General features: G+C 41.3%; 2 protein-coding genes across 2 annotated transcripts in view; both read right to left on the bottom strand.

Annotated features, from left to right (window-relative positions):
* LOC116710338 (receptor-type tyrosine-protein phosphatase F-like) overlaps positions 1 to 26,330 on the bottom strand; it is a 174,559-nt gene that overhangs the window by 131,306 nt on the left and 16,923 nt on the right. Inside the window, exon 5 of the mRNA XM_032549336.1 lies at positions 15,978 to 15,986. Coding sequence (XP_032405227.1) covers positions 15,978 to 15,986 — 9 coding nt within the window. The remainder of the gene's footprint in view (positions 1 to 15,977; positions 15,987 to 26,330) is intronic.
* On the bottom strand, positions 5,543 to 7,217 carry LOC116710603 (zinc finger BED domain-containing protein 1-like). The gene is made up of 2 exons (XM_032549741.1): positions 6,956 to 7,217; positions 5,543 to 6,587 (listed from the first exon to the last, which is right to left on the bottom strand). The coding sequence occupies exons 1-2, from the start codon at positions 7,193 to 7,195 to the stop codon at positions 5,688 to 5,690; spliced, it is 1,140 nt and encodes a 379-aa protein (XP_032405632.1). The 5' UTR covers positions 7,196 to 7,217; the 3' UTR covers positions 5,543 to 5,687.

The raw sequence follows: 26,330 nt of genomic DNA, 5'->3' as shown, positions 1-26,330 counted from the left end.
AAATAGAGGTGGCTGCTCCCGCCGCCTTTTATCCCAACGTTTTTTTTTTCTTTTTGTTATATCTTTTATCACTTAAAATTAGTCCACAAACTATCACTATTGCTTCTACATTGTCGGACATGTTTGTTATTCTAAATTCAATAGAATAACAAACCCCAATCCCTAATCATGTTGGGGTAAAAATCCCAACATGAGTAGGGTTTACTCATGTTAGGGTTTTTACTGGATTTTCTTCAGGAATAGGGAGTGGAATTGGTTCTTGTGTGGTGTGTTGCTCCTGCCATGTGGCTGGACACATGAACCGATAAACCTGTTGGACTTTTATCAGCTCAGTGGTTTGGAAAATCGACTGACAATCCTTAAATCATGCCCCGTGTGAATCAGACCTAAAACTCACAAGCTCTACGCCTCTCCTTTAGTCTCGACCACTGCCCTAATGCTCTCTGACTGTGGTCTCTAACCAATTTGCATAACCCTTCAAAATAAGATACAGATGCGCCACAAAAACGAACATTTTACTTTTATGAAAATTTTAACTCACAATAACGATTAATGGGAGCCCTGAGCTTGTTTTTCTGCAACGAGACGGTCCCATCTGGGAGTGATAAGAGACAATGTCACCCGAAGCGTTGCTTATGCACAGGGTGCTTGGTCTCTATGTGGTGAAGGACTTTGAAGGCTTCATTGCCTCATTAACCAGCCGTTGATATATCATGCAGAGCAGGCTTGGAATGTGGGAATTATCTAAAGGGATAAATCCATTTTCCTGTCTCTTCTCTGGGACTTTTCCCTTCGCAAAGAAACTTTCCAAAGACATTTGTTTACTCATTACTCATTTTGCTGCTTGTGGGCTCAATGTTGGTGCGCAAGACGTAACTGAGAGAATCCGGTTAAAGGATTTTCAAAATAAAAGCTCCTCCAGACTCACATTATTAAAAGGAAATATTTAATTATTTCTTGTGCGGCCCGGTACCAATTGGTCCACGGACCTGTACCAGTCCGCGGCCCTGGGGTTGGGGACCACTGCTTTAGAGGTTTCCCTGCTTTAATGTGCCTGATTCAACTGATTGCAGTTAAGCAAACGTCTGTTAACCAGTCATCAATTGAAATCAGCTGGACTGAAGCAAACCGAACAAATTCTGCAGAGTTAAATCAACACTATGCCGAGTCTATTTGGTCCTTATCAGAATTGGTGTTAATTTAACTCTTACAGAGTTATTTCAACTATAGTTATAACTCTTTCAAGTGTTAAAATTACTCATTTTCTTGGTGAAATAACTTTGAAAAGAGTTAAATTAACACCAATTCTGATAAGGACCAAATAGACTCGGCATAGTGTTGATTTAACTCTGCAGAATTTGCTGTGTGCCGAACACCTAAAACATGCAGAGCAGTGTGCCTGCAGGACCAGGGTTGGGAAACACTGCCTTAAAGAACACAAAGCTGAAGGACCTTAGATTAAAAAAGGGAGCAATTCCAGCTTCTGATTCGGGAAATGGCTAAAGGGCGAGCCCACTTAATTTTTCAGTACCTTCCGCATCTTTAATCGACTCTAGTTAAAAAACTACAACACCTAGACTCTTCAAACCTGCATTGCAGAACATTTAGAGCCATGTTTGGGATTTGTGAAACCTTTTTCTGATTTGTGAAGCTGCAATAAAGGGCAATTTTCACCCTTTTTTTTCGGTCTTGTTTACACGAGATCTGCTCTAATTCCAAAACTACAACACCTTCAAACCCAGACTAAGTTATTCTCAACTAATAGCAGAATATTTAGAACCATTTTGTGATTTGTGAAATCTTTTTCTGATTTGTGAAACTTCAATAAAGGTTGATTTCATCACTTTTTTGGATCTCGGTCACAACAGAACTGCTCTAATTCCAAAACTACAACACCTAGACTCTTCAAACCAGCACTGGATCATTCTGCTCTAATAGCAGAATACAGTATTTATAACCATGTTAGAAATTTGTGAAACCTTTTTCTGATTTGTGAGACTTCAATAAGGTTACATTACAATAATAGGGAATGTATTCCCTGATAGCAATCTTGATATTGAAACTCTTATTTAAAATCTAAGCAATGCATGTTCAAATGCTCTAAACATGGTAGCTCCCTTGAAAACTATAAAAACTACAAAAAGAAACTTTTAGAGCTGTGGCTTAATGAAACCACTGGTGCACTCAGACAGGAATGTAGGTGTGCTGAGAGGAGGTAGAAAAAAGATAAATTTCAGGTTTCGTTTGAAATTTTGAAAGACAGTTTATTTAATTATCAGAATAATATCAAATTAGCAAAATCTAAATATTTCATTAATCTCTTAGCTTCAAATAGTCATGGTCCTCAAGTCCTTTTTAATGTCCTGGATAGGATTGTTAATCCCTCGATTACATCTGGCCCTTTAGCCTCTGCTGAACTTTGTGAGGCTTTCTCCAAGTTTTTCACAGAAAAAATTGTAGCTCTTAGAAGCTCGAATACCCTGGTAGATTTAGATTCTCAAGAAATGCCACAATACATAGCTATTCTGGAGAATTTTCAGCCAGTTTCTTTAGATGAACTGACCTCAGTTATTAAGCACCTGCAGCTATTAAATTATCCTTTGGATTGTCTTCATACTCGTCTAATAAAATAAATTTTTCTCACTCTTAATGGTGATAAATGCCTCATTGCAGTCAGGTTGTGTCCCATCAATACTTAAACATGCTGTGGTTAAACCCCCTCTTTAAAAACCTAATCTAGACTCAAGTGTACTAGCAAATTTTAGGCCCATTTCCAAACTCCCTTTTTTATCTAAGGTCCTTGAAAAATTTGTTTTAATTCAGCTTGAAATGTTTTAAAAGACAATAATATAACTGAGAAATTTCAGTCTGGGTTTAAAGCTGCTCATAGCACTGAAACAGCTTTACTTCGAGTGTATAATGATCTTCTTTTAACAGTTGATTCAGGCAATGTCGCAGTTTTATTACTTCTAGATCTGAGCTCTGCATTTGACACTGTAGATCACAGGTGTCAAACTCCAGGCCTCGAGGGCCGCTGTCCTGCAGTTTTTAGATGTGCCACAGGTACAAAAACGCTGGAATGAATGGCTTAATTACCTCCTCCTTGTGCAGATCAGTTCTCCAGAGCCTTAATGACCTAATTATTCTAGTCAGGTGTGGTGCAGCAGAGGCACATCTAAAAGTTGCAGGACAGCGGCCCTCGAGGACTGGAGTTTGACACCCCTGCTGTAGATCATCAGATTCTCTTATATAGATTAAAACACTGTGTTGGCCTAAGAGGCCCAGTATTTGAATGGTTTAAATCTTATTTAGAAAGCAGAACTTTCTCAGTTCATCTTGACCAATGCTGTTCTGGGACTAAGACCGAGGTTTTTAGGCGGATCGGAGTTAGGCGGATCAGTAGAAAGTCCGTTTTGGAATTCAAATTTGCATTCAGACCTCCCCCAAAAATCGGACTTTCTAGACAAACGGGTTGGTCTGAATGCACCCATAATGACAACAGTCTCCTTCATTGGAGCCCCGCAGGGGACGGTGCTGTCATCCATCCTCTTCACCCTGTACACCTCAGACTTCTGCTATAACTCTGAAATGTGTCATATTCTGATGACACTGCCATCATGGGGTGCATCAAGGACAACGAAGTCCTTGATGCACAGTCGCTCACCAGGCTCATGTACAGGAGTACATACTTTGGTGTCTGGTTGTCTGGTGCCATAGAAACAGCCTACAGCTAAACACTTCCAAGACAAAGGTACTGGTCATTGACTTCAGGAGGGACAGAGGCAGTCCACGACCAGTTCTGATAGGAGGGGAGGAGGTGGAGGTCGTGCAGACCTATAAATATCTTGGCCTGTGGCTGGACAACAAGCTGGACTGGACAAGCAACACCAAGCAGCTTTATAAGAAGGCTCAGACCAGGAGGAGGCTGAGATCCTTTAACATCTGTGGAAAGCTGCTGGGGTTGTTTTACCAGTCTGTTGTTGCCAGAATCCTGTTATACGCTGTGGTGTGCTGGGGTGGAAGCATTTCTAAGGCAGACCTTTCCAAGCTGGAGAAGCAAATTAGGGGGGGCAGCTCAACAGTTGACACAAGGCTGGACTCTCTGGCAGAGAGGAGAACATTACAGAAACTCGAGGCTATTATGGACAACACCAGCCACCCTCTGCACACTGTCATCAGCAGCCAGGAAAGCAGGTTCAGTGGGAGATTGCTTCTTCCAAAGTGCAGGACCAACAGACTAAGGAACTCCTTTGTCCTTCGTGCAATGAAACTCTTCAACTCCTTAATGGAGGTTGGAAGGAGGGCTAACAGGAATACAATAAAAACAGAGGGACTATAGAACTGGGCTAAATGTTAATGTTAAAAAAATTGTTTAATATTTGATGTATTGGTACTGTGTGGGAGACTGAACTATAATTTCCCTGAAGGTAAATCTCAAAGGGATGAATAAAGTTTCTTTCTATCTATCTATCTATCTATCTATCTATCTATCTATCTATCTATCTATCTATCTATCTATCTATCTATCTATCTATCTATCTATCTATCTATCTTTCATTATGCCTTGCACAGATTCAAATCAGCCTGTGCCAGATTCAGCAAAGCAACCCCAGAACAAAACAAAGTCGTCTCCATGTTTCAGAGTAGGGACAGTTAGGCCTGTCACGATAACAAATTTTGCTGAACGATTAATTGTCTCAAAAATTATTGCGATAAACGATAATATTGTTTGAAGACCTTTTTACACGATTTAATGGAAATTACGTAATAATGCATGAGATTTCCTGCAAAGATAGATACACTTTATTTTCAAAAGAACACTAAACACTGGAACTGATAAACAAAATAAACAAAACAACCAAAAACAAAAATAAAATGGATTCTCAGTCTCCATGAACAAAAAATGACAAAGAGAGAGAGTGTAAAACAGTAGGAGAATCTCACTGAGGAAGAAATATACTGTATTAGGTTTTCTATCACTTTATTATTTCTGCTACAACTGATGTATATTTGCATATAAAATAAGTCAATAGAATTTAATTTACAATTTTTATGTCTTCGTGTCATGAGGTAGATCTCAGCAGGCTGGCGAGAGAAAAAGCAGATCTTGGTCTCAAAAAGTTTGAGCAACCCTGCGGTTGCCCATCGTGGCCGCTCCGATCTAAATCAGGGCTTTTCCCCGACTGGGAGCTTTGACACAGCCTGTTGAATGTCACAGGTAGCTAGGCCTGTCACGATATCAAATTTTGCTGAACGATTAATTGTCTCAAAAAACTATTGCGATAGACGATAGTATTGTCTGAAGACCTTTTTACACTGATTTAATGGAAATGACGAAATAATGCATGCGATTTCTTGCCAAAGATGTATATCCTTTATTTTCAAAAGAACACTCAACACTGGAACTGGTTAATAAAATAAAACAAGCAGAAATAAAAATTAAATGGACTCTCGGTCTCTAACAAAAAATGCACTTGAATAAAAACTAAGCACAAGATAAAACCACAGTGGAAATAAAAACTACATTCAACCAAAACAATACAGATTATGAAGTCTGTATATCATTAGATTTAAATAAAGATGGGGAAAACTGCCATTTTACAAACAAATAGTGCAAAGAAACAAGCACATTTTTAAATAAGACCAGATGCCTCAACAATCTTTAGGCATATCTGTAGCTACTTTAGTCAGAGATTCCGAGCAAGAAATACCAACATGTTGAGTTTGTGTGGCTTAAGGCAAGATCTCTCAGGAGTAGCAATGTTTCCAGCTGTGCTAAACATTCTCTCTGAACTGGTGCTTGTTGCACAAATGCACATGTATTTTTTAGCCAAGTTTGCCATCAAAGGATATCTTCTTTGATTGTCACACCACCACATCAAGGGATCACAAGAGGCATCAATAGCATCTTCTTGAAGGAACTTTGTCAGTTCTGCATCAGCCTGTTCTCTTTTTGGATATGTAGCTTGTGTCTGAACTGTGAGTTCAGCTCTTCTGTTTTGAAGAAGGTCACTTAGCCTCTTCTTCTTGGTGGGTGGGTCAGCTGTAGATTCATGTTTGTTTCCTCCAGCAGCTTGGCTGGAACCCTCACCACTTGCACCTTCTTCCCTTACTTCTGGCCCTTTTAAGTCCAGTAGCTCTTGCACCAGCTGATGTTTGACATCATCCAATGACCCTGCCTCCTCCATGCTGCCACGGTACCTTGGATCCAAGATGGTGGCCTTTATCAGGAGATTTTGGATGCCAGGTGAGCTATATTTTTCAGTCAGTATCTTGCATACGTTTTGTTTAATACTGGCAGTCATTGTGCTGTCATCAGGGCCTGGAGAGAGAAGGTCGCCTTTAATCAGTTCTAGCACAGGCTTAACAGAGGACACTGTGACGTATGTTTCTCCTGAAAGGACATCTGTAAAGTCAGCCAGTGGCTTCAAAGCTGCATTGATGGACTCCAACACCGCAACATCCTGCCAGGTTGGAGTGAGATGGCTGTGCTTTCTGTCTTGTACCAGGACTCGTCTGATGGCTGGGAGTTGCTCCAACACCCTCTCGATCATCTTCTGTTTAGTGCCCCATCGTGTGACAACATCCTGTGGAATATTGAAAAGGTTTTTATTAGAAAAACATATAGAATTATTATGTTACTCATTTAAGGCAAAGCTTCACCAGTGACGAGTAAAATATTACACCCCTTGTGCTGACAAGTAGAAATAACACCAAAATGGCTCTAGCAAAAGACATTAATACTATATTAGAACCATACTATTTTTTATTAGTTAATTTATTTCAACTTGTTTAAAGAAATGATACTAATTCTCCTTAACAATTTGTGTTGTTATATGTAAAATTATTGCCAGACAACGGTCTTAATTAGATTCTACAGGTCTACATGCTACAAAAATAAAAAATAAATAAACATGGCTCTGAATATTTTGAATAAATGAATTTAAAAACTCACCAGAATGAGATTGTGCTGAGGGAGATTAGCTTCATTCTGTGCCTTCCTCAGATCTCTCTTTTTAAAGAAGCTCAGGTTGAAAGTGTTGACCAAACTTTTACAGAGTCCTATGGCACGTGCTGTACGTTCTTTGTCACTGTCTAGACCATGGGAAACAGCAAGGTGGAGGTTGTGGCCAAAGCAGCTGAGCCATGGCCAGCCAAGATTTCTTATTGCAGCGACAATGTTAGGGCCATCCATTGTCTGTTGTAATGCAGACCAGCTTTTCCTCATCCAGTCCCCAGTCTGCTAAAGCAGATTTCAGGTTTTCTCCCAGGGTGTTAGCAGTATGGTTATCTGGGACATACCTGGTCTCTAAACATTTAGAGTGCAGGGTCCAGTCAGCAGCTATATAGTGAATGGTCAAGCTCATATAAAGAGTCATATTTGAACTTGACCACATATCCGACGTAGCAGAGTAAAATGAAATGTCTTTTATCTCCTTCAGTATGTCCTCTTTAATACTGCTGTAAAGTTGTGGAATTGCCGTTTGTGATATGTATGTTTTTCCGGGGATTTCGTACCGTCTATCAAAAGTTTGCAACATTTTTCGAAATGCCGGCTTTTCAACAATATTAAATGGGAGCATCTCTTTAGCAATTAAGCGAACTACGCTGTCTGTGAGCGCGCACCACTTTGCGCCGTCCTTTTTGTATGCTTCCTGTCGATGAAATGTTTCAATGACGGTGGACTGTCGCGAACTTGAAGACGAAGACGGGCCACCGGTTGTACTTTTCCTCCTCAGCTGGAAAAACTTTACTGGATGGTTGTGCTTTAGGTGCACGTACAAGTTGGTTGTATTGCTACCCTTAGTTGCTACTATTTTATGACAAATGCGACATACCGGCTCGCAAAGGTTCAGCGGTTCGCCTCGGTCATTTGGTTTGAATCCAAAATACTCCCACACTGCGGCAGTTGCGTTCGGCTTTGAAACGAGTTCCATTTCGAGTCCCTCCTCCCCCAATATGAGATAGTGTTTCTTTACCTTGCTAACTGGGGCTCTAAAGCTGCAGCAGTACAAAATGATGTGCGCGCTGACTACCTGACGTAATAGTCCCCTCCTCCTCCCTTCTCATTTTTCCCTTCCTAAAAAATGAGGAAGGGAGGGGTCAGTGGATAGCGCCGGAGTTGAGCCTACACATCCAGCGTCATCAATAGAAAGAGAAAAATACAAGCAGAGACGATATGGACGATAAATTAAATGACGTCGATAGGTTTTTTTTATCGTACGATTAATCGATTTACGGTTTATCGCGACAGGCCTACAGGTAGCCAATCAGAAAGCGCGGATTCTCCTCCATGCTTTCTGAGGGGAAATTACGTCGGGGAATCCCAAACAGCTGACACGGCGCAACCCGAAGTCCAGCGGACATTGGAGATGATATGTGGAAACAACATTAATGTTTATTCAACATTTTGTGCAAAGAATATAGAAATGACAAGGGGAGGAGTTGGAGCAAAATTGCTACCGCAGTTGATAAACCCCGTAACTTTTCAGCTGTTCTTCGTTAACGTGACATAAATAGGTTATAATGATTTTCATTCGGTCAGGACACTAGCCACATGCATTGCAGGTAGATTGTAGTAAAGCACTGATTAATGCCTGGTTTTAAAATTAGTTCACTGGACTTGTAGCCATTATTTTGTGCCCATTGTTGGACACCACATGGCAGGATCGAACCGATGGAACCGTTATACCCAGGATTTCTGTCGGCTAATGTGTGGTCTGTCAGGGTTTGAAAATGGGCCGACAATCCGACAACTCTAAGATCGTGTCTTCTGCGCTGGGCATTAGACTAAGGAAATGAGGAAGGGAGAGTCAGTGGAGAGCACCGGAGTTGAGTCTTTTTTCATTCAGTGTCATTAACAGAAAGAGAAAAAGGCCGGAAGAGACGATAATGCCGATAATTAAAATGACGTCGATAGTTTTAATTTATCATACAATTAATTGATTTATCGTTTATTGCGACAGGCCTAGGGACAGTGTTCTTTTCTTGATATGCTTCTTCTTTTTAAGTCTGTGAACATAGAGCTGATGTGCCTTGCCAAAAAGTTACACTTTGGTCTGATTTGTCAACAGCACATTCTCCCAGAAGCTTTGTGGCTTGTCCACATGTATAGAGGAGGTCTTAGCCTGTGTCATCCAGTTTGCATCTCTTTGCTTTACAAAAGCTTATTTTATACAAACATTTTCCTGAGGAGCTACAATCCCTATACATCAGTCACTAATAACTGAAACATGAGTTTAAATGTGCATACATTCCAGTGTCCGATAAACTTGTTCATAACATCCAAATCTAGAGAATCTTGTACCACATTCTCTCTGATAGAGCTTTAATATCAATCAAACTTAGAATATATAAGAAATTAGACTACTATGCTGACATAGTGTAAGTTACAGTAGACTCAGATTGTACTCAATATTAACAATTTACTAAATTGTAATGTCTAAGGACTTCAGCACTTAAATCTTGGTTTCACTCTCACTGAGGCAGTGAAATAAAATAATATGCAAATCTTAACTTAAACCATTAACCTTAGACAAGTGAACATGCTTGGCAAAATACTTCTCCTTAGAGGGAGGAAGATTATGGAGCAGAGAAGCAGTATCTTCACACTCCCACTATCTTTACCTTTTAATACCTACCGAGAAGATTCAACCAGTGAACTTTAGGTGAACTTCTAAAATTTGTCTTACTCTGTGTAGAAATGCCACCCAAAACCTCTAAAATGAGCGAAAAAGCCGAGCCTGAGGTTTCTATCATTAAATGGTAGCCGCATTAGTTGACCTCAAGCTAGCCCTGCTTTCTGAACTGAAAAAGGACTTCAAAGAAGTGAACAAGAAACTGGATGGACTCCAGGAGACTGTTAGGAATCATGGCAAGCACCTCACTTCACTTGAGGACAACACTGAGTCACTTCACCAGCAGTTGAAAGAAGTTGAGCGGAGCTGTGAGGGACTGAGGTTCGATAATGGTAAGCTAAAGGCTAACTGAGCTGGAGGGGAGAAGCAGAAGGAGCAACATCCACCTTATTGGCCTGCCCGAGGACATTGACAACCAAGCAAGTTCTTCTCCCAGTTATTATGAAATGCTCTTGGACATGACATCTTCCCCTCGGGACCAGAGCTGTACCGTGTCCACCGCAACCTGATCCCCAAACAGGGTCCCAAAGACAGACCGTGGCCTGTCATAATTTGCTGTCATAATTGGCTTCCATCATCAACACAAGGAGCTGGTGATTCGCAAAGCCTGGAAAAGAGGGAATCTGAAGTATGAGAACAACTTCAACATTTACGATTACACTCCAGAAGTGGCTAGACAAAGGAAGGAATACAGGTTGGTAATGTCATCTTTGTTCAAAATCAGCTCCCTTCTCAGAATTAATCCAGGTTTCAGAGATAATTATGACACTGAAAGATTGATCGAACTGGCTTAAACAGTCTTTGATGCGATTAAAATGTGCATATAAGCTTCTGCTGTTGAAATGAATGTATTGTCTGCTTTAACTGTTGAGTTGTTAAAGAACTGATTTTGTAAAGTTTGTATCTTAGATTCAAATTTTTGTCTTTTCAGTCTTATTTCTTTAAATTTTGTTGAAGCATAATTAATTATGTGTCCTCTTAAACATGCTTTAAAGGCTTCCCACCTTATAATTGCAGATGTTTTCATTGTGTTCTCATAGCTGTCTACGTCTGTCCCCACAAATTTGTTAAATTCTTTATCAGTAGCCATTTTTGGTTTAAAGTCCATCTAGGTATTTCTCTGATCAGACTTTGATCTGTGTATTAAAGACAGCATGGTCTGTGGTCAGATATTAATATACTATCACAATAGCAATCCTTGATTTTTTTAAGTAAGTGATGCTGAAATTAAGAAGTAGTCAATACGTGAGTACATCTGAAATGTTTGGGAGTGACATGCGTAAGCAATATGACTGGAGTTCATAACTTTCCAAATGTCCAAAATATTTAGTTCTATAATAAAATGTTGAATAGTCTGTCTACTTTTGTTGGTCCATCCCTGTAGATCTGTCCCGTGACAGGTCTAATGTGCAGTTCCAGTCCTCTGAAATAATATATTCTCCTGGAAGCGAGGCTATCATAATAAATAGTAAAAAAAAGTTTGGTTCATCTATGTTGGAGCCATAAATGTTAACCAGATTGAGACTTTTTGAGAAGAGTGAGCCTTGACAATCTACCAAATTTATCTCTGATTATATTGGAGACTTGGAATGGTACTCACTTGTCAATTAGAATCATCACACCTCTAGCTTGTGAAGTAAAGGATGCTGCATAAGCGTTTTCCTGCCATCTTCTAGCAATTTTAACATGGTCCTCAGCCACAGTATGTGTTTCTTGTATAAAAAACAATATTTGAGTTGGAGTCTTTTAACCTACTTATAACTTGTTTAATTTTTTTGGCCTTTGCAAAAAAGGCCAAAAAAATTTCCATGTTATGAATTTAAGTTCTATTTTTTGCCCCATTTAAAATGAAAAGACTGACCCTTTTACATAATCTATTACATCTAACATAAACTGTCCGAGAGCATTAACATATTCAAACATAAACATAAACTCTGAATATAAAATAATATCATAAAATAATAATGAACATTCTTAAACCAACATCCCTTTCCCGACTTAATGAGTATTTTTTTGTTTCCAGTTACTGCTCAGGATAGATCTCTGGATTGATGCCCTGGCCTCAAAGGCCTAATACAGCTAACAAAAATAATTTAAAAAAACAAAAAAGAGGAGAAATGAAGATAGTTGCTTCCCCTATACAACACAGGACCACGGCAAACTGCAATAATTAACGGGCCTTTCCATAGTTTCTGAAGCTTAGGGCTTAACCCTTTCTTCTTTGCATCATCTTTGACAAACACCAGGTCTCCTACACTGTAGAAGTGTTCTTTGGCCCGGAGGTCATGCACCTTTTTCTGCCGCTCTTGTGCAGTGCGAAGGTGGTCTCTTGCCAGGTCATGTGCTTCTTTTAAGCTTTCCTCCAGGTTGTAGAGAAAATCTGCAACTTCCAGTGCATCAACCTTGAGTTTTGCAGTGCCAGACTGGATGTCTTGTATACTTCCCTGCCGAGCATAAGCCTATTGGGTGTGAACCCGGTCACTGTGTGTTGTGAGCTGCGATAAGCTGCTGTGAGTAGTGGCAGTTGTTTGGCCCAGTTCTTTTGGTCCTGGTTCACACAACATCGAAGCATCTGCAATAAGGTCCTATTGAACCGTTCTACTTGTCCATTGGAGGAGGGGTGGTAAGGGGTAGTCCTGGTCCTGGTCTTAGTGATCTGCATGAGCTTGCATACATTACAAAACAGGGAGCTATCAAAATTATGACCTTGATCTGTGTGTAGCTCAATGGAGCTCCAAACCTGGCAATAAAGTCGTAGACTAGCTTCCTTGCAGTCGTTTCAGCACTTTGATCAGGAACAGGAAAAGCTTCAACCCATCTTGTGAACTGGTCAATAATAGCAAGAATGTATTTGTTCCCAGTACTGGACATGGGGAATGGCCCAAGAGGTGCTCCAACTTGGTAGCTTTGCAGTTTTGCTCTCTTCACTGGACCTGTGATCTTGCATGCACTACAGTGTGGACATCTCTTAACAAACAGGTGAACATCTCCACCCATCCACCAATGGTAGTTCTGATGCACACATTGCGTCAGAACTATACTCTGGCAGAAGCCAGAGTATAGTTCAGGCCATCTAGGAGAACCTAGATGGCCTGAGTGTGGAGAGTTATGGCATGATTCCAGGACTTCCTTCTGCATGGACGAGGGAACTAATAACAGCAAGTTTGGATGTTGGTCTCCAGTTCTCTCCCAGGAGTAATAGAGCACTCCTTGCCTCAGTGTGACTTGAGGCCAACAAAGCCAGAACTTTCTCACTGCAGGGCTCTCCAATGCCACTTCATCTTTGGTAGGCAGTGTCTCTGTTTCTTTCCATTTGTGAAGAGCAGCGAGAACAGGATCTGCTTTCTGGAGTGTTGCCAGTTGCTCACGACTAAGGGATTCAAGCCAATTGACTTCTGGCCTTTCTGGTAGGGGCACAGATGGCTGATCACCATTATTGGTGCTGCTTCTGAGCTGGATGCACCTTAAGGCTAGATGATGTCACCTTAAGATGACATCATCCATGTCATCTTCAAACTTGGCCCACTGGATATGAATCTTTTGGCAGTACCTGCACCCTTTACATGGCAGATCTGACAGGTTAATCCCTGCCTGGTAACAGTCACAGTTCTCCACCTTTTCTCCTGGCATCCTCAACATGGCATCTGCATTACCATGTTGTTTGCCAGCTCGATGTACAATCTGAAAGTCATACTGGCTTAATTCTTCAAGCCAGCAGGCTAGTTGTTCTTCAGGACATTTGAACCTAAAAAGCCAGATGAGACTGCCATGGTCAGTCCTAAGTAGAAACTTTCTACCTAGTAGATAGTGGCGGAATTGCCGTGTGAAACGAACAACAGCAAGTAATTCACGACAAATGACACAATACCTCTGTTGAGCTGGTGAAAGATGGCTACTAGCGTAGCTCAGAACTCGTTCTTCTCCCCATTGTACTTGTGACAAAACAGCACTAACACTGTTGTTTGAGGCATCCATATCCAGAATGAACTTCCCTTCAGCTTGGGGATACCCCAACACTGGTCAGTTTCTCTTTGAGCCTCATAAATGCAGACTGCTGCTCATCAGTCCATAGGAACACTGCCCCCTTTCTGAGAAGAGTATGGAGGGGGCTTGCCAGCTCTGCAAAATTGGGCACAAACTTACGGTAATAGTTACACAGTCCAAGAAAGGTTTGTAGCTCCTGCAAGTTATTGGGGGAGTTCCACTGCTATACATCCTTTATGAGGGCTGGATTTGGACTGATTCCTTTGCCACTCAGAATGTGATCCAAGAAGAGAACTTCTTCCTGCAGCAGATGACATTTTGATGGTTTTAGCTTTAATCCATAGCTTTGGAACCTCTGGAAAACCTTCTCGAGCCGATCCAAATTTTGGTCTACTCCATTTCCGATGACAATGACATCATCCAGGTAGATGAGACGAGTTTCCCACTGAAGGCCCCCAAGAAGAAGCTCCATTGTTCTCTGAAACGTACATGGAGCATTGCAGAGTCCAAATGGCATTCGTGTGTATTCATAAAGGCCCCATTTGGTGATGAATGCCGTCTTTTCTCGATCCTTACTATCCACTGCAATCTGCCAGATTGAAGGTAGAGTAGAGAACATTGTGGCTCCACCCACAACATCAAGACATTCTTCGATCTGGGGTAATGGATAAGCATCCTTGATTGTTAGATTGTTCAGACAGCGGTAATCTACGCACCATCTTACTCCTTCATCCTTTTTTCGAACTAGGCCCACTCAGATGCTGATGGTGTGATTACGACTTCCGCCAGCATTTTTTTAAGATGTGCTTCCTCCTCACCTTGAAATCCAAGAGGGGTTCTTCTCACAGGTTGACGCACATGTCTGGCAGACCCATTGTCAATTTTGTGTGTTGCAGTGGATAAGTAACCATGGTCAGAGTCACTTTTAGCAAAGATGGATTGGTACGTGAGGAGTAGCTGAATGAATCGCTGTTGCTGTTCCTCACTGAGGGTTTCACTTATGGTAGCCACCAAACTTTGGAGTTGCTCAGGAATGTCAGAGATTGTTGCTACTCTCCCAACCACCAGTGATGTTGCAGGCATTGCATTTGATTTTGGTGCAAATGGGGGTAGAGGATAAACTTCAACTAAGAGTCCAAGACATACTCCTCTCTGTAGAGCCACTCTCTTGGTTGAAAAATTGCACACTCTGATTGGCACCTTTGGCTTTATGGTGACAACAACGCTTCCAGAAGCCTCTTTGCAATGTTCAAGGGTTCCAATACTGCCGTAACCCCTGGCTGTGGGTCCTCCACTTCACCCCACACGACACATTCAGATTTGGCTGGGATGACTGAGGTTCTTTCCAGAGTTACTCTAGCCACACAGTAGTCTGATCCATCATCTCACACAATTTTTGAGGGGACCAATTCATCCCCAATGAAAACTTTGCCTTGGGTATAAGATGACAACATCATGGGCCTTCATCAGATCCAATCCAATGAGGACAGAGTCTCTTATAGGGGCTACATGCACTTCCCAGTCTCTGGATTTGGGCCCAATCTGGAAGGTCACTGTGAGTCCATGTTTAGCTTTCATGCCATCTCCAACTCCTGCATTTAGTAGGTATGTATTGTATAGGTCTGTAGGTGCAGAGTTACCGTTCAGGATTCTCTGCTACAGCACCTTTGATATCACAGTTGTCTGAGCTCCAGTATCAGCTACGGCCTGCATTGGGATACCATTTAGGGTCAAAAGAATTTGCAGACTCTCACCCCTCCTTTCAGTGCAGCCAACCCCTCTGCCTTGTAGTTGGAAATCTGAGGCTGTGGTTCCATTTGACTGCAGTGGGTTGTCTATATCACTATTGTGTCTTGCAGTCACAGGACTGGGAGCTCTAATGCAGTCCTTCCTAAAATGTCCTGTCTCTCCACACTTAAAACACGGGCCAGTTGTTCCACGATTTGGACTTGGAGTTTGAGAATGCCCTCTGCTGGGCTGCATGTGTTGGTAATTTTGTTTTCTCTCTGGTACAGAGCTTTGGGCTACCTTGGTGTTTTGGGATACAACTCTTATGGGCTGTAAATTGGCAACCTGGAGCTGTAGATTCCCCATGGTGCTAACAAGGGTCTTCACTTGTTCTGCCAGTGCAGCAAACTGGTCAGCTGTGATTAGTTCAGGATGGGCTTGGATATTATCTTTGCGATTGGATTCACTCACAAGAGTCCTGTAGATGATCCCGCTTTTGGCGCCAGTTGTGCTTTTGGTTTCCAGGGTGACAAAGGCGTTTGTTTAGGTAAAGATACACGACACAAAAAGAAAGGTCTTTTGCATGAACTTTACTTCTTCCAGCAACAGATGAGTTACAATTGCAACCGAGTTGTTCTCATGTAAGAACCGTGTGGCTTCTGGCCTCTAGCTCTGGCATAGACAGCGCTTAGCTATGTCTGGGCAGTGAGAGGTGAGAGCCATAACAACAACAGAACATTAACATTGAATCTGGCGATACTAGCATTTTCTCTCGAACTGCGTTGCATTTACTGACCTAACTTAGGCTCGGAAAACTAAACTAAAAAATACTAAAAAAGTCTAATAAAGTTGAACCTTCTTTACAGTATTATCTAGCTTTTAAATCATCTACCTACACTTATAGGTTACCCTTTTATCTTGTTTATAAATCCTTGCACATCCATGGGGTTGATGAACATATGCGTTTGGTCTCTCTGAGTTATTAGTAGTTTAGCGAGGTGTATTATGCCGTGTTTGCAACCCAACTTTTGGAGCTGTTGCTGCACTCCGTCATATCCTTATGGACTTCAGTGGCAAAGATTGTTGTTGAACCGCACCTGAAAGTTTTTGTAGAGGATGGCCTTCCTCATTATTGCCGCTTTTATGACTGCCAGCTTCTGCTGGTAGTTCAGGAACTTCATAATTAAAGCTCTCGGCAGGGCTCCGTCTCTTTTTTTTGGTCCAACCCAATGCACTGTCTCCATCACTACAGGGCCACCTCAAACGCCTCCGGTATCCACTGCTCTAGAAAGGAGCAGGGTTCCGGTCCTTCAGCACTCTCTGGCAATCCCACCAGCCTCAAGTTATTTAGCCAGGATGTTGTCTCCATGTCTATCACTTTATCTTCCAACATTTTATTAATTCCTTTCAAACTTTGCACTAGTTCCCAACTTAGAATGCACATCTTCAACTGTTGATACTTGTACCTCCGTCTGTGTGATTATTTTGATGCAGTCAGCCAGTTCTTTCTTCTTCTCCATGATGGCATGCAGAATCCAGTCAGGTTGAAAAGTCCTTTTCAAGCTCTTTATTGCAGAGCTTGAATAAAGCTCTGCAATAAATACAGCTCTGTCTTTGGCTGATGCCAAAGACAAAAGAATTTCATCTTTGGCATCAGCCAGTTCAGCTTTACCTTGTCCTGGATATTCTTCTTTGCTGTTAGACCCGGTGCTAACTTCCTCATTGGTCTCATGCTCTACGCTCTGCATCCCAAAGTTAGTTAACTTTGCTTGTGCCAGCATCTTTATCTTATCTTTATTCTGCTTACTTGGAAGTGACATTGTTGTTTCCAGGTGTATTATTTGCTCTTAGGTGTATTAAGTTAGACCACTAACTATTCGAGAAATAGTTAGTTGTCTATACCCGTATTTATTCAGGATTTTTACAGAGCAGAGTTAAGAGTGACGAACTCATGGGTAGCCACAACCAGAAGTCTCCGTGAGGGGGATTTTACACAACGGTAATCCTAAGATAGCGGGCTGTCTTCGTGTTACAGTCACCACCATGGATCACCATGGATTGTAATAATGGGATCCCAGGTTGAAAAAGATTGTGCTGGTGTTAAAATCTACTGGAGTAAAGTAGATCAGCACAAAGCCAAAGAAAAAGGCACAGCAAGGGGACAACCTAAGGGAAATGCCAGAAGGCCAGCTGACTGTTGTTCAACAAGGCCCTGCATCCTCCCTCCTTCATGTTCCCATAGAGGTGCATGACAAGATGTATACCTGACATAGTCAGTGGAAAATGATTGCTCGAGAAGGGGAAGGTTGCTTTCGGTTAAGGCAGACGCTTTTTTCCTCCCTTGACCTGTCTTTTTCTATGTTTTTGGAGCCTTTCTTTGCACATCCTCCAAATCTACAAATGATGGGTCTTATTAACTGCTCTCTCAATGCACTTGATAAAATTTTCTCGATGAGAAGACAGGGCACAGGAGAGCCCTCTTGTCCTGCGGGGACACACCCGGCGGGATTCACCCTGGATTTATTCATGATAACAAGATTTCTGCTGTTTGGAGCTTGTGGATAGTCGCCTCATCGACAAATTTGTGACGTTCTTGGCGGAACTAGCGAACACTCAGACTGTTGGAGTGGACAGAGATGTAAGTTGGATACAAGTCTTTCTGAGACTCGCAGCCCAGCTGAGGACTCTAAAACTCACTAACAGAATGGAATCAATCTTGGAGAAGTTGCTAGTTTTGGTTCAGTGGAACAGCCACACTAATTTGGATAATTGGGAATTGAGATGTATCGGAGAGATTTTAGAGGAGATTGAAATTTATAATCTACCCGACCTAAGACATTCTGTACCTGAATTGGTTTTTCCCACGCTGCCTTGGAAGAGCTGCATATTTTCAATCTCTTTGAAGATATGTAAATATAATGCTCCTTCCCACCTCACCCCCTTCTATTATCCACGCAGCTGTGGAACTGAGCGCTCCCAAGGATATGCCTTGATAACAACATCATATCTGACTTCTGCTGTGAGACTGAGCAATGTGGTTTAGTGGCCCTGTGATGTCACGTCTTCCCTCACGTCTTTGTTTTGTCCTTTGTTTTGTCTGAATGTTGCTAATCCTGAGTCCTTCTACTCACTTTTTACCCCGAAAAGGAATTAGAACAAACTTGGAATCCAGAGACTCTAGTTTATTAGTCACGTTTTAGCATATTTTTTAAGAAACTTTAGAGTACTCACTATTTAGACCAATATTAGATTAATTTTTAGATTGCTATGCAGAGAGACTCCTATTATTGCAACCCAGAAAAAGAATTAAAACGAATTTATAATTCAGAAAAAAATCTCCAGAACACTAGCACTTAGTTTTTATCATAACTTAGGAACTGTAGAGTACTCATCAAATTTCGAGCATACTTAGAAAGTCCAGACAATACTTATGTAGCAACCCAGAACACGGATTAGAACAAATTTAGAATCCAGAAAAACTACCTTAGCAATTACTTTTTAGACTAATATTCTTCCAGCTCAGAAAAGGAATTAAACCAGAGGATACTTATGCATACTTATCTAGCAACTCTGAATAGGAGTATCTACAGTAGTTTATATACTATATAGTTTATATACTTTGGATCAACATTATTAGATGACTTTTTATACTTCTGTTCTTCCAAACCAGAAAAGAAATTAGACAGAGGATACTGATCTAGCAACCCTGAACAGGAGCACCTAGTTTACATACATACACAGATCAACATTAGATTATTTTTCTTATTTTGCTCTTTCCTTTGGTTTGTTATTTTGTTTGTATTTCCTTTTAATTCCTGTAAAGCATTTTGTATTGCCTTGTTGCTGAAAATGTGCTATATAAATGAAATGATCTTTACCTCTGAAGCCAGCTGACAACCAAACGTTTGTCCTTGCCAATGGTAAGACATTTCTATGTATTGCAAATTTTTTGCTCAGGTCCCTCTTGAAAATGAGATCTAGATCTCAACGGGGTTTACCTGATTAAATAAAGGAATATATATACATATATATATATATATATATATATATATATATATATATATATTAGTGCCTTAGAGAAAGCAACAATCATTTGTGGTTGGCATGGGATGATGTGGACTTTAGAGACCTTTGTGGTGGATGATAATAACCTCACCTTTCCTATCATCTTAGGTCTCGACTTCTTGTCCAAAACCTGTCATTATCAACAGAGGTGACCACAACTATCAGGCAAAAGGGCCAAAAGGTTACACCTTTTACTCTTTTTCATCTTCAGCTAATGCCACATCACTTGTGCATGCTAGTCCTTCACCGCTCAGAGTCGTATCCTATGATGACAAAACATCCACCAGAAGTCCAGAAGCTTTTGAAGACCTAGCCATCTGTATGCTCAGATACATTGGGGTTCTCATCTGTAGAAGAACACAGAATAATGACCACAGACAAAATACCCTGTCATGAACTGTGTTTTGTTCCCTTGAGTTTTTCTGCCGTGATGTGTTTTTGTGTTCTTTTTAGGTCGTTTTCAGTCCGCCACCGGGGCATTGTTACCCACAGCTGTTTTTTGTTGTCTTGATTGCTTTCTGGTGTATTTCAGTTCCACTGGGATGCCCAGTGTTTGTGGAGTCCTAGTCGTTGGTTAGCTGCATTTGCCAATTCGTGTCGAAGTCAGTAAGTTCCTTGTAAGGTGTCGGTTTGAGCTATTAAAGCCTTTTCTGCTTCAATCTGCATGTTTCTGGACCTATTTCTGCAGCAAGGATGACCCACTCTGACATACCCATTTGCTGCAGAGCTTACCCAGTGGCTCCCCTCAAGCGGCAGAAAATAAAATTACAGATCAATGTAATGCTCAGAGATATTATAGAGCCAACTCAGTCTTCATGGGGGTCTCTGTTGTCCTTGTTCCTAAGCCAGACAAATCTTTTTCAGTTTTGTGTGGACTACAGAACCTTGAACACCAAAACTCTTCATGGTTTCTTATCCCATGCCCATCATCAATGAGTTATTGGAGTCACTGACTGGAGCAAACATTTTCAGCACCTTGGATTTGAAGTCTGGATATTGGCAGATGGTGGTGGCAGAGGACAGCAAAGCAAAAACTGCTGTAATTACCCCATCTGGACTTTATCGATTTAAGTGTATGCCATTTGGATTGAAAAATGCTGGGCCATCCTTTCAGCTCTTAATGGAGAAGGTTTTAGGAGAGCTACGGGGAAAGATCTGCTGTGTTTACATTGATGACGTGATCATCTTCTCTGCCTCTCCAGAGCAACATCTAAAGGTTCTGGACACAGTATATGCCAAGCTTCACCATGTCAATTTGTCCCACAACCTTAAAAATGCAATTTTTTCCAGCAAGAACTCAATCTTCTGGGACACATTATATCGGTGAAGGAGTTCAAGTGGATCCAGTAAAAACACAAGCCATTACAGTTTAGCCTACTCCAACTAACCAGAAAACGCTTCAGATTCCTTGGCATGGTATGCACCACAAGCTGATCTCACATTTTGCAGACATAGCTACACCTCTTTATCAGCTATTCAAAAAAGATGCAAGGTGGGAGTGGACAGTGGACTGCCAACATGCTTTCATGATGTTAAAGAAGGTTTTGGTGGAATCGAGCATACTGGGGCAGCCAGATTTTGATTTGCCATTCAAAATTCATACAGATGCTTGTGACGTTGGTCTGGGGGCCGTCCTGGCCCTACCAGCCCCAGAAAAAGTTATTGCTTTTGCTTCAAGACCATTGAAGGGAGAAGAGCACAACTACTCTACCTCTGAGAAGGAATGCTTGGCGGTTGTTTGGGCAGTAGAAAAGTGGAGACATTTTGTAGAGGGTACAAAGTTTACCATTTACACCAACCATGCTGCTCTAACCTGGGCCTTCAATTGCCCCAAAACCAATTCTAGGTTGACACATTGCATGCCGAGGTTGCAAGATTTCAATTTTTAAGTTCGATATAGAAAAGGAATGTATAGTGTAGTGCCACTTGTTGTCCCAAGCGATGCCTGCTGGCTCTGCTGGACCAGTACATGTGGCCCTGAATTCTGCTAAAGCCTTGTTAGGCTTACCTTTATCATTAGCAGAAATCAAGGAAGCTCAGGAAAAAGACTCAGACCTCATGGATCTGGTTCAGGATCCGAGATACCAGAGACCTGAAGACTTTGTCTTCTGCAAAGTCCATCATCTCTGTCATACGAAAACCCCATTAAGGTAGGGGCACCGCCAGGAATCTTGGGCCCCATGACAAAACATTTAATTGCCCCCCCCTTGCAACTACTGTTACTGTTTCTTGAGTTTATCTGACCCATATAAAGCATCACAATTTTAAAGGCTTACAACTGCCTTGCTTTCAGAACCAGGAGGAGGGTCTTAGTGTTGTTAATCAACCTCATTCATTCACTGCTAAATGTGCTAATGGCGGAGAAGCAACTTATTGTTACAGGAAAACTGTTCATCTGCCGTCATTGGTAGCTATGCTAACTAAACAGCATTCACAGTTTGAATCTGCATAGCTTTGTGCTATGCTAGCTGCAGCATAGCACAGAGTAAGGGGGAGGGAGGATGAGCAGCCACATGAGATTGTGATTGACAGGACTAAAATCCACCTCCTGCCTCTGATTGGTTGTTTCTAGATAGCACTGGGAGAAGGCAGAGGAAATACATTTTTTCACAAATTAACTCTCATGTCATACTGTCACAACACAATGACAGTTTTAACAAATATGTAAAAAATATATATTTTTTTATAAAAGTTACATATTGCAGCTTTAATTTCACTTAGGAGAGAACAGGTCAGGAGGGACGTGGCAAAAGATATCTGTAATTTAAACCCAAGCCAAGGTAAAACTGTGTGGACTGGCTCCAGTCCAGACAGGAGGCTGATTTTTCATCATTTTATAAAGATTGTTTAAATTTCTGTCAGTAATAAATAGACTGCCTGGCCAAAAAAAAAGTCGCCACCTGGATTTAACTAAGCAAATAGGTACAAGCCTCTTATTGGATAAGTACTGCATAGGCGATTATCTTTCAGCTGGCAACAAGTTATTTAACCCCAGCTGATGCAATGAGTAACTCCTCATTTCTTAAACAACCATGGCAAAAGACACATCCTGTGGTCGTGGAAAAGACGTTAGTCTGTTTAAGAAGGGTCAAATCATTGGCATGCATCAAGCACAGAAAACATCTAAGGAGATTGCAGAAACTACTAGAATTGGGTTAAGAACTGTCCAACGCATCATTAAAAACTGGAAGGATGGTGGGGAACCATCGTCTTCCAGGAAGAAATGTGGTCGGAAAAAAATCCTGAATGATCGTGATCGGCGATTACTTAAACGTTTGGTCAAATCAAATCGAAGAAAAACAACAGCAGAACTCAGGAGTATATTTAATTGTGAACGCAAAAGCATTTCCACACGCACAATGCGAAGGGAACTCAAGGGGTTGGGATTGAACAGCTGTGTAGCCATAAGAAAACCTCTAATCAGTAAGGCTAACCAGAAAAAAAGGCTTCAGTTTGCTAGGGAGCATAAAGATTGGACTCTGGAGGAATGAAAGAGGGTCATGTGGTCTGATGAGTCCAGATTTACCCTGTTCCAGAGTGATGGGCACATCAGGGTAAGAAGAGAGGCAGGTGAAGTGATGCACCCATCGTGCCTACTGTACAAGCCTGTGGGGGCAGTGCTATGATCTGGGGTTGCTGCAGTTGGTCAGGTCTAGGTTCAGCAACATTGTGTGCCCAAAGAATGAGGTCAGCTGACTACCTGAATATACTGAATGACCAGGTTATTCCATCAATGGATTTTGTCTTCCCAAATGGAACGGGCATATTCCAAGATGACAATGCCAGGATTCATCGGGCTCACATTGTGAAAGAGTGGTTCAGGGAGCATGAGACATCTTTTTCACACATGGATTGGCCACCACAGAGACCAGACCTTAACCCCATTGAGAATCTTTGGGATGTGCTGGAGAAGGCTTGCGCAGTGGTCAGACTCTCCCATCATCAATACAAGATCTTGGTGAAAGATTAATGCAACACTGGATGGAAATAAATCTTGTGACACTGCAGAAGCTTATTGAAACAATGCCACAGCAAATGCGGGCTGTAATCAAAGCTAAAGGCGGTCCAATAAAATATTAGAGAGTGTGACCATTTTTTGGTGGCAACTTTTTTTCTGGCCAGGCAGTGTATATTGTTTTTGTTGTGTAATTGTAAAAAGAGCAAAGACAGAGAAATCCCTGGAATGATGCTAACTAGCTTGTCACACACACAGTGTTGCTCACCTTTTACACTGGGACAGTGGGAGGAAGAGGGTTTATGCTGGTATTGGGGTTAGAGCTGCTGCTGACTGACTCATCTGTTACTAAGTGTGGTAAAAGTTACAGGGACAAGTTAAATATATGAATGTCTTGGTATTTCTTTTCCTGAATTCATTAGATGCTATGGAGGCAAACAGTAGTCTGTAGTTAAGCTAACTATGCTAAATGGTTGATAATCTCACACAGTCTACTCACCTCTCTTGGAGAAAAACTGGGTTACAAATTGACACTATTGTCTTTTTCTCTCTCTTATCCCTCTATTTTTTGAAAACTTAACTTTATTTTTTTTCTAGGCAACATAGCAGCTACCACACTTGTTCTTGTCTTGTATTGACTGTTGCTGAACACCATCACCATAGGAACGAACCATTTCATGCAGATCCAGGGGGGTTCAGTTCAAATATGGATGTGTGGTTTTTGGTCTGGTAGGGGGAACATTTAATTTTTACTGCTATAAACAATTTTAAAAAACACAATAACAGTAATTGACAGGCCCCAATTGTTTCTTTTTTTTTTTTTAATTAAAAAATAAAAATTCTTTAGGAGGCTCCCTGTCGGCCAAGGGCCCTTGGAATATTCATAACTTTCCCCCCTATATGGCGCCCCTGCATTAAGGGATGACATGAAATATCCGCTGGTGGTCCCAAAGTCTTTAGTTCTTCAATTTCTCCAGTATTTCCATGATTGTCCTTTGAGTGGACATGTTCAGCAACCAAAATGCATTTGTAAGACTTTTTAAGTAAAATGTGAGGTGCCACAAGAAAAACCTCTACTGTTATTAAAATGGTGATTAATGTTGATGCTTTTAATTTCACTAAAGACACTCCTCAGATTGTTGGAAGTTGCATGCTGGCCATCAGTCTGTGAAGATGTGTGGACTCATGTAAAGAGCTGTGCAGTCTGTCAGTGTACAAACCAGATAATCAAGGTCCAGCTGGTTTTCTGCAACCCATACACCTCTGACTGAACCCTGGGAAAAACTTGGGTGGACTTGATGGGACCTTTTCCACGCAGTATAAAAAGGAAATGTCTTCCTTTTTGCAGTGATCAATTATGTCACAGAGTGGGTGGAAATGTTTCCTGGGGTATGCTATGGTGGCACAGAGGTTAAGCACAACCCACATATAGGCCTTAGTCCTCAACGCGGCTGTCGCAGGTTTGATTCCCAGTCTGGTGACCTTTGCTGGATGTCTTCCCCTTCTCTCATTACCCACTTTCCTGTCAATTCATTATCAAATAAAGGCCACTACAGCCAATAAAACCTTTAAAAAATGGAAATGTTTCCTATAAGAGACAGCAAGGCACAGAAACTCATTACTATCCTCCAAGAGGAGATATTTACTTGCTTTGCAGTGCCTCAAAGCCTTGTGTCAGATCGTGGGCCCCAGTTCACCAGTCAAGAGATGTCCAGTTTTTGCTCTACTTGGGGGGTAAAACACCATTTACACCCCAATCTAATTTGACTGACCGGGCTAACAGAACTATTTCAACAATGATAGCCTCATTTGTTGGACAGCATCACAATCTATGTGGCCAACATATCGGGGAGTTCCGTTTTGGCATCAATGGTGTTCTGTCATGAGGTGTGGTGAGGGTTGGTGAGGCAGGCGCAGCGGACCCAGGTAGGATGAATAAATGATGATTTAATGTCGAAAGAGTCCAGCAACAAGCAGCAGGCACAAGGAAACACTGACCAGGACTAGACTGAACATTGACGAGGACCAGAAGAGGAACAAGGAACACAGGTGGAGTTAAATACACGGGAGGGTAATCACAGAAACGAGACACACCTGGGAACAATCAAGGGGAGGACAGGACAACGAAGAGACTAAGGACACAGAAAACTCTAAAAAAACACAGATCCTGACATGTTCAACATGAAACCACAGGGAGAGCCCCTGCAGAGCTAATGTTTTGATGTCAACTTCAAGGGCCATTGGAGAGGATGATAGCAAAACCATCACCTCATCAAACCGTTTATAAATTGATGGAGCAACACAATGACATGAAGGAAGAAGTCAAACGGAAAGTTGGGATAAGTCAAACCAAAAAAGCCAAATACTACAACGCCCAGAGGAAGGGTGTACATTTCCAGCCAGGAGATTCGGTCTGGGTGTCATCCCCTTTTCAAAGCAATAGATAGTTTTTCCTCAAAGTAGGTACCAGTAGTGATACTCTTTCCACTCAAGAATAGGAGAGAACGCACGCTCATCACAGAAAATATCCTAACTTCCCATCATCAAAAGTCCTTTCTAGAATTTTTTTTTTTTCCCAAAAGCAACACTACTTTGTTAATGTTTATTAATTTTCCTTTCCAAAGATACCCATTTTATGTATATTGAATCAAATAAAACACTTAAATGTTCTCAATAGTTTTCATAAGTTTTTTGAAAAGTCTGATTAGAACGCATTATTTATGCTAATTCGAACGCCCCTCCTGCACCGCGCTGAAACATTGTCCAAGACAATTGGTTTGGGCATCATGAACAAATGACCAACTGAGCCCACACTAATATATTAAACCTTAAATGATGTGCTTTCTAGACATATTCAGTTGGTCAAAGGTTATTTTTTTAGTTTTTTTGTAAATCATAAAAGTATCAAAACCTCTGAACAGATCATCAAATAGCGAATGAATTATAAAAAATAAACCTGA

The sequence above is a fragment of the Xiphophorus hellerii genome, chromosome 20, assembly GCF_003331165.1.
Source record: "Xiphophorus hellerii strain 12219 chromosome 20, Xiphophorus_hellerii-4.1, whole genome shotgun sequence".
Classification (NCBI taxonomy): Eukaryota; Metazoa; Chordata; class Actinopteri; order Cyprinodontiformes; family Poeciliidae; genus Xiphophorus; species Xiphophorus hellerii.
The sequence above is the reverse complement of the archived record's forward strand: the minus strand, read 5'-3'. Positions and strand labels throughout refer to the sequence as shown.

What these genes read in the sequence shown, in the direction of transcription:
- LOC116710603 (XM_032549741.1), bottom strand. Translation starts at nt 7,195, where the DNA reads ATGGATGGCCCTAACATTGTCGCTGCAATAAGAAATCTTGGCTGGCCA. An exon ending in CTCAGCACAATCTCATTCTG is followed by an intron (nt 6,588 to 6,955) that starts GTGAGTTTTTAA and finishes AATATTCCACAG; the next exon opens with GATGTTGTCACACGATGGGG.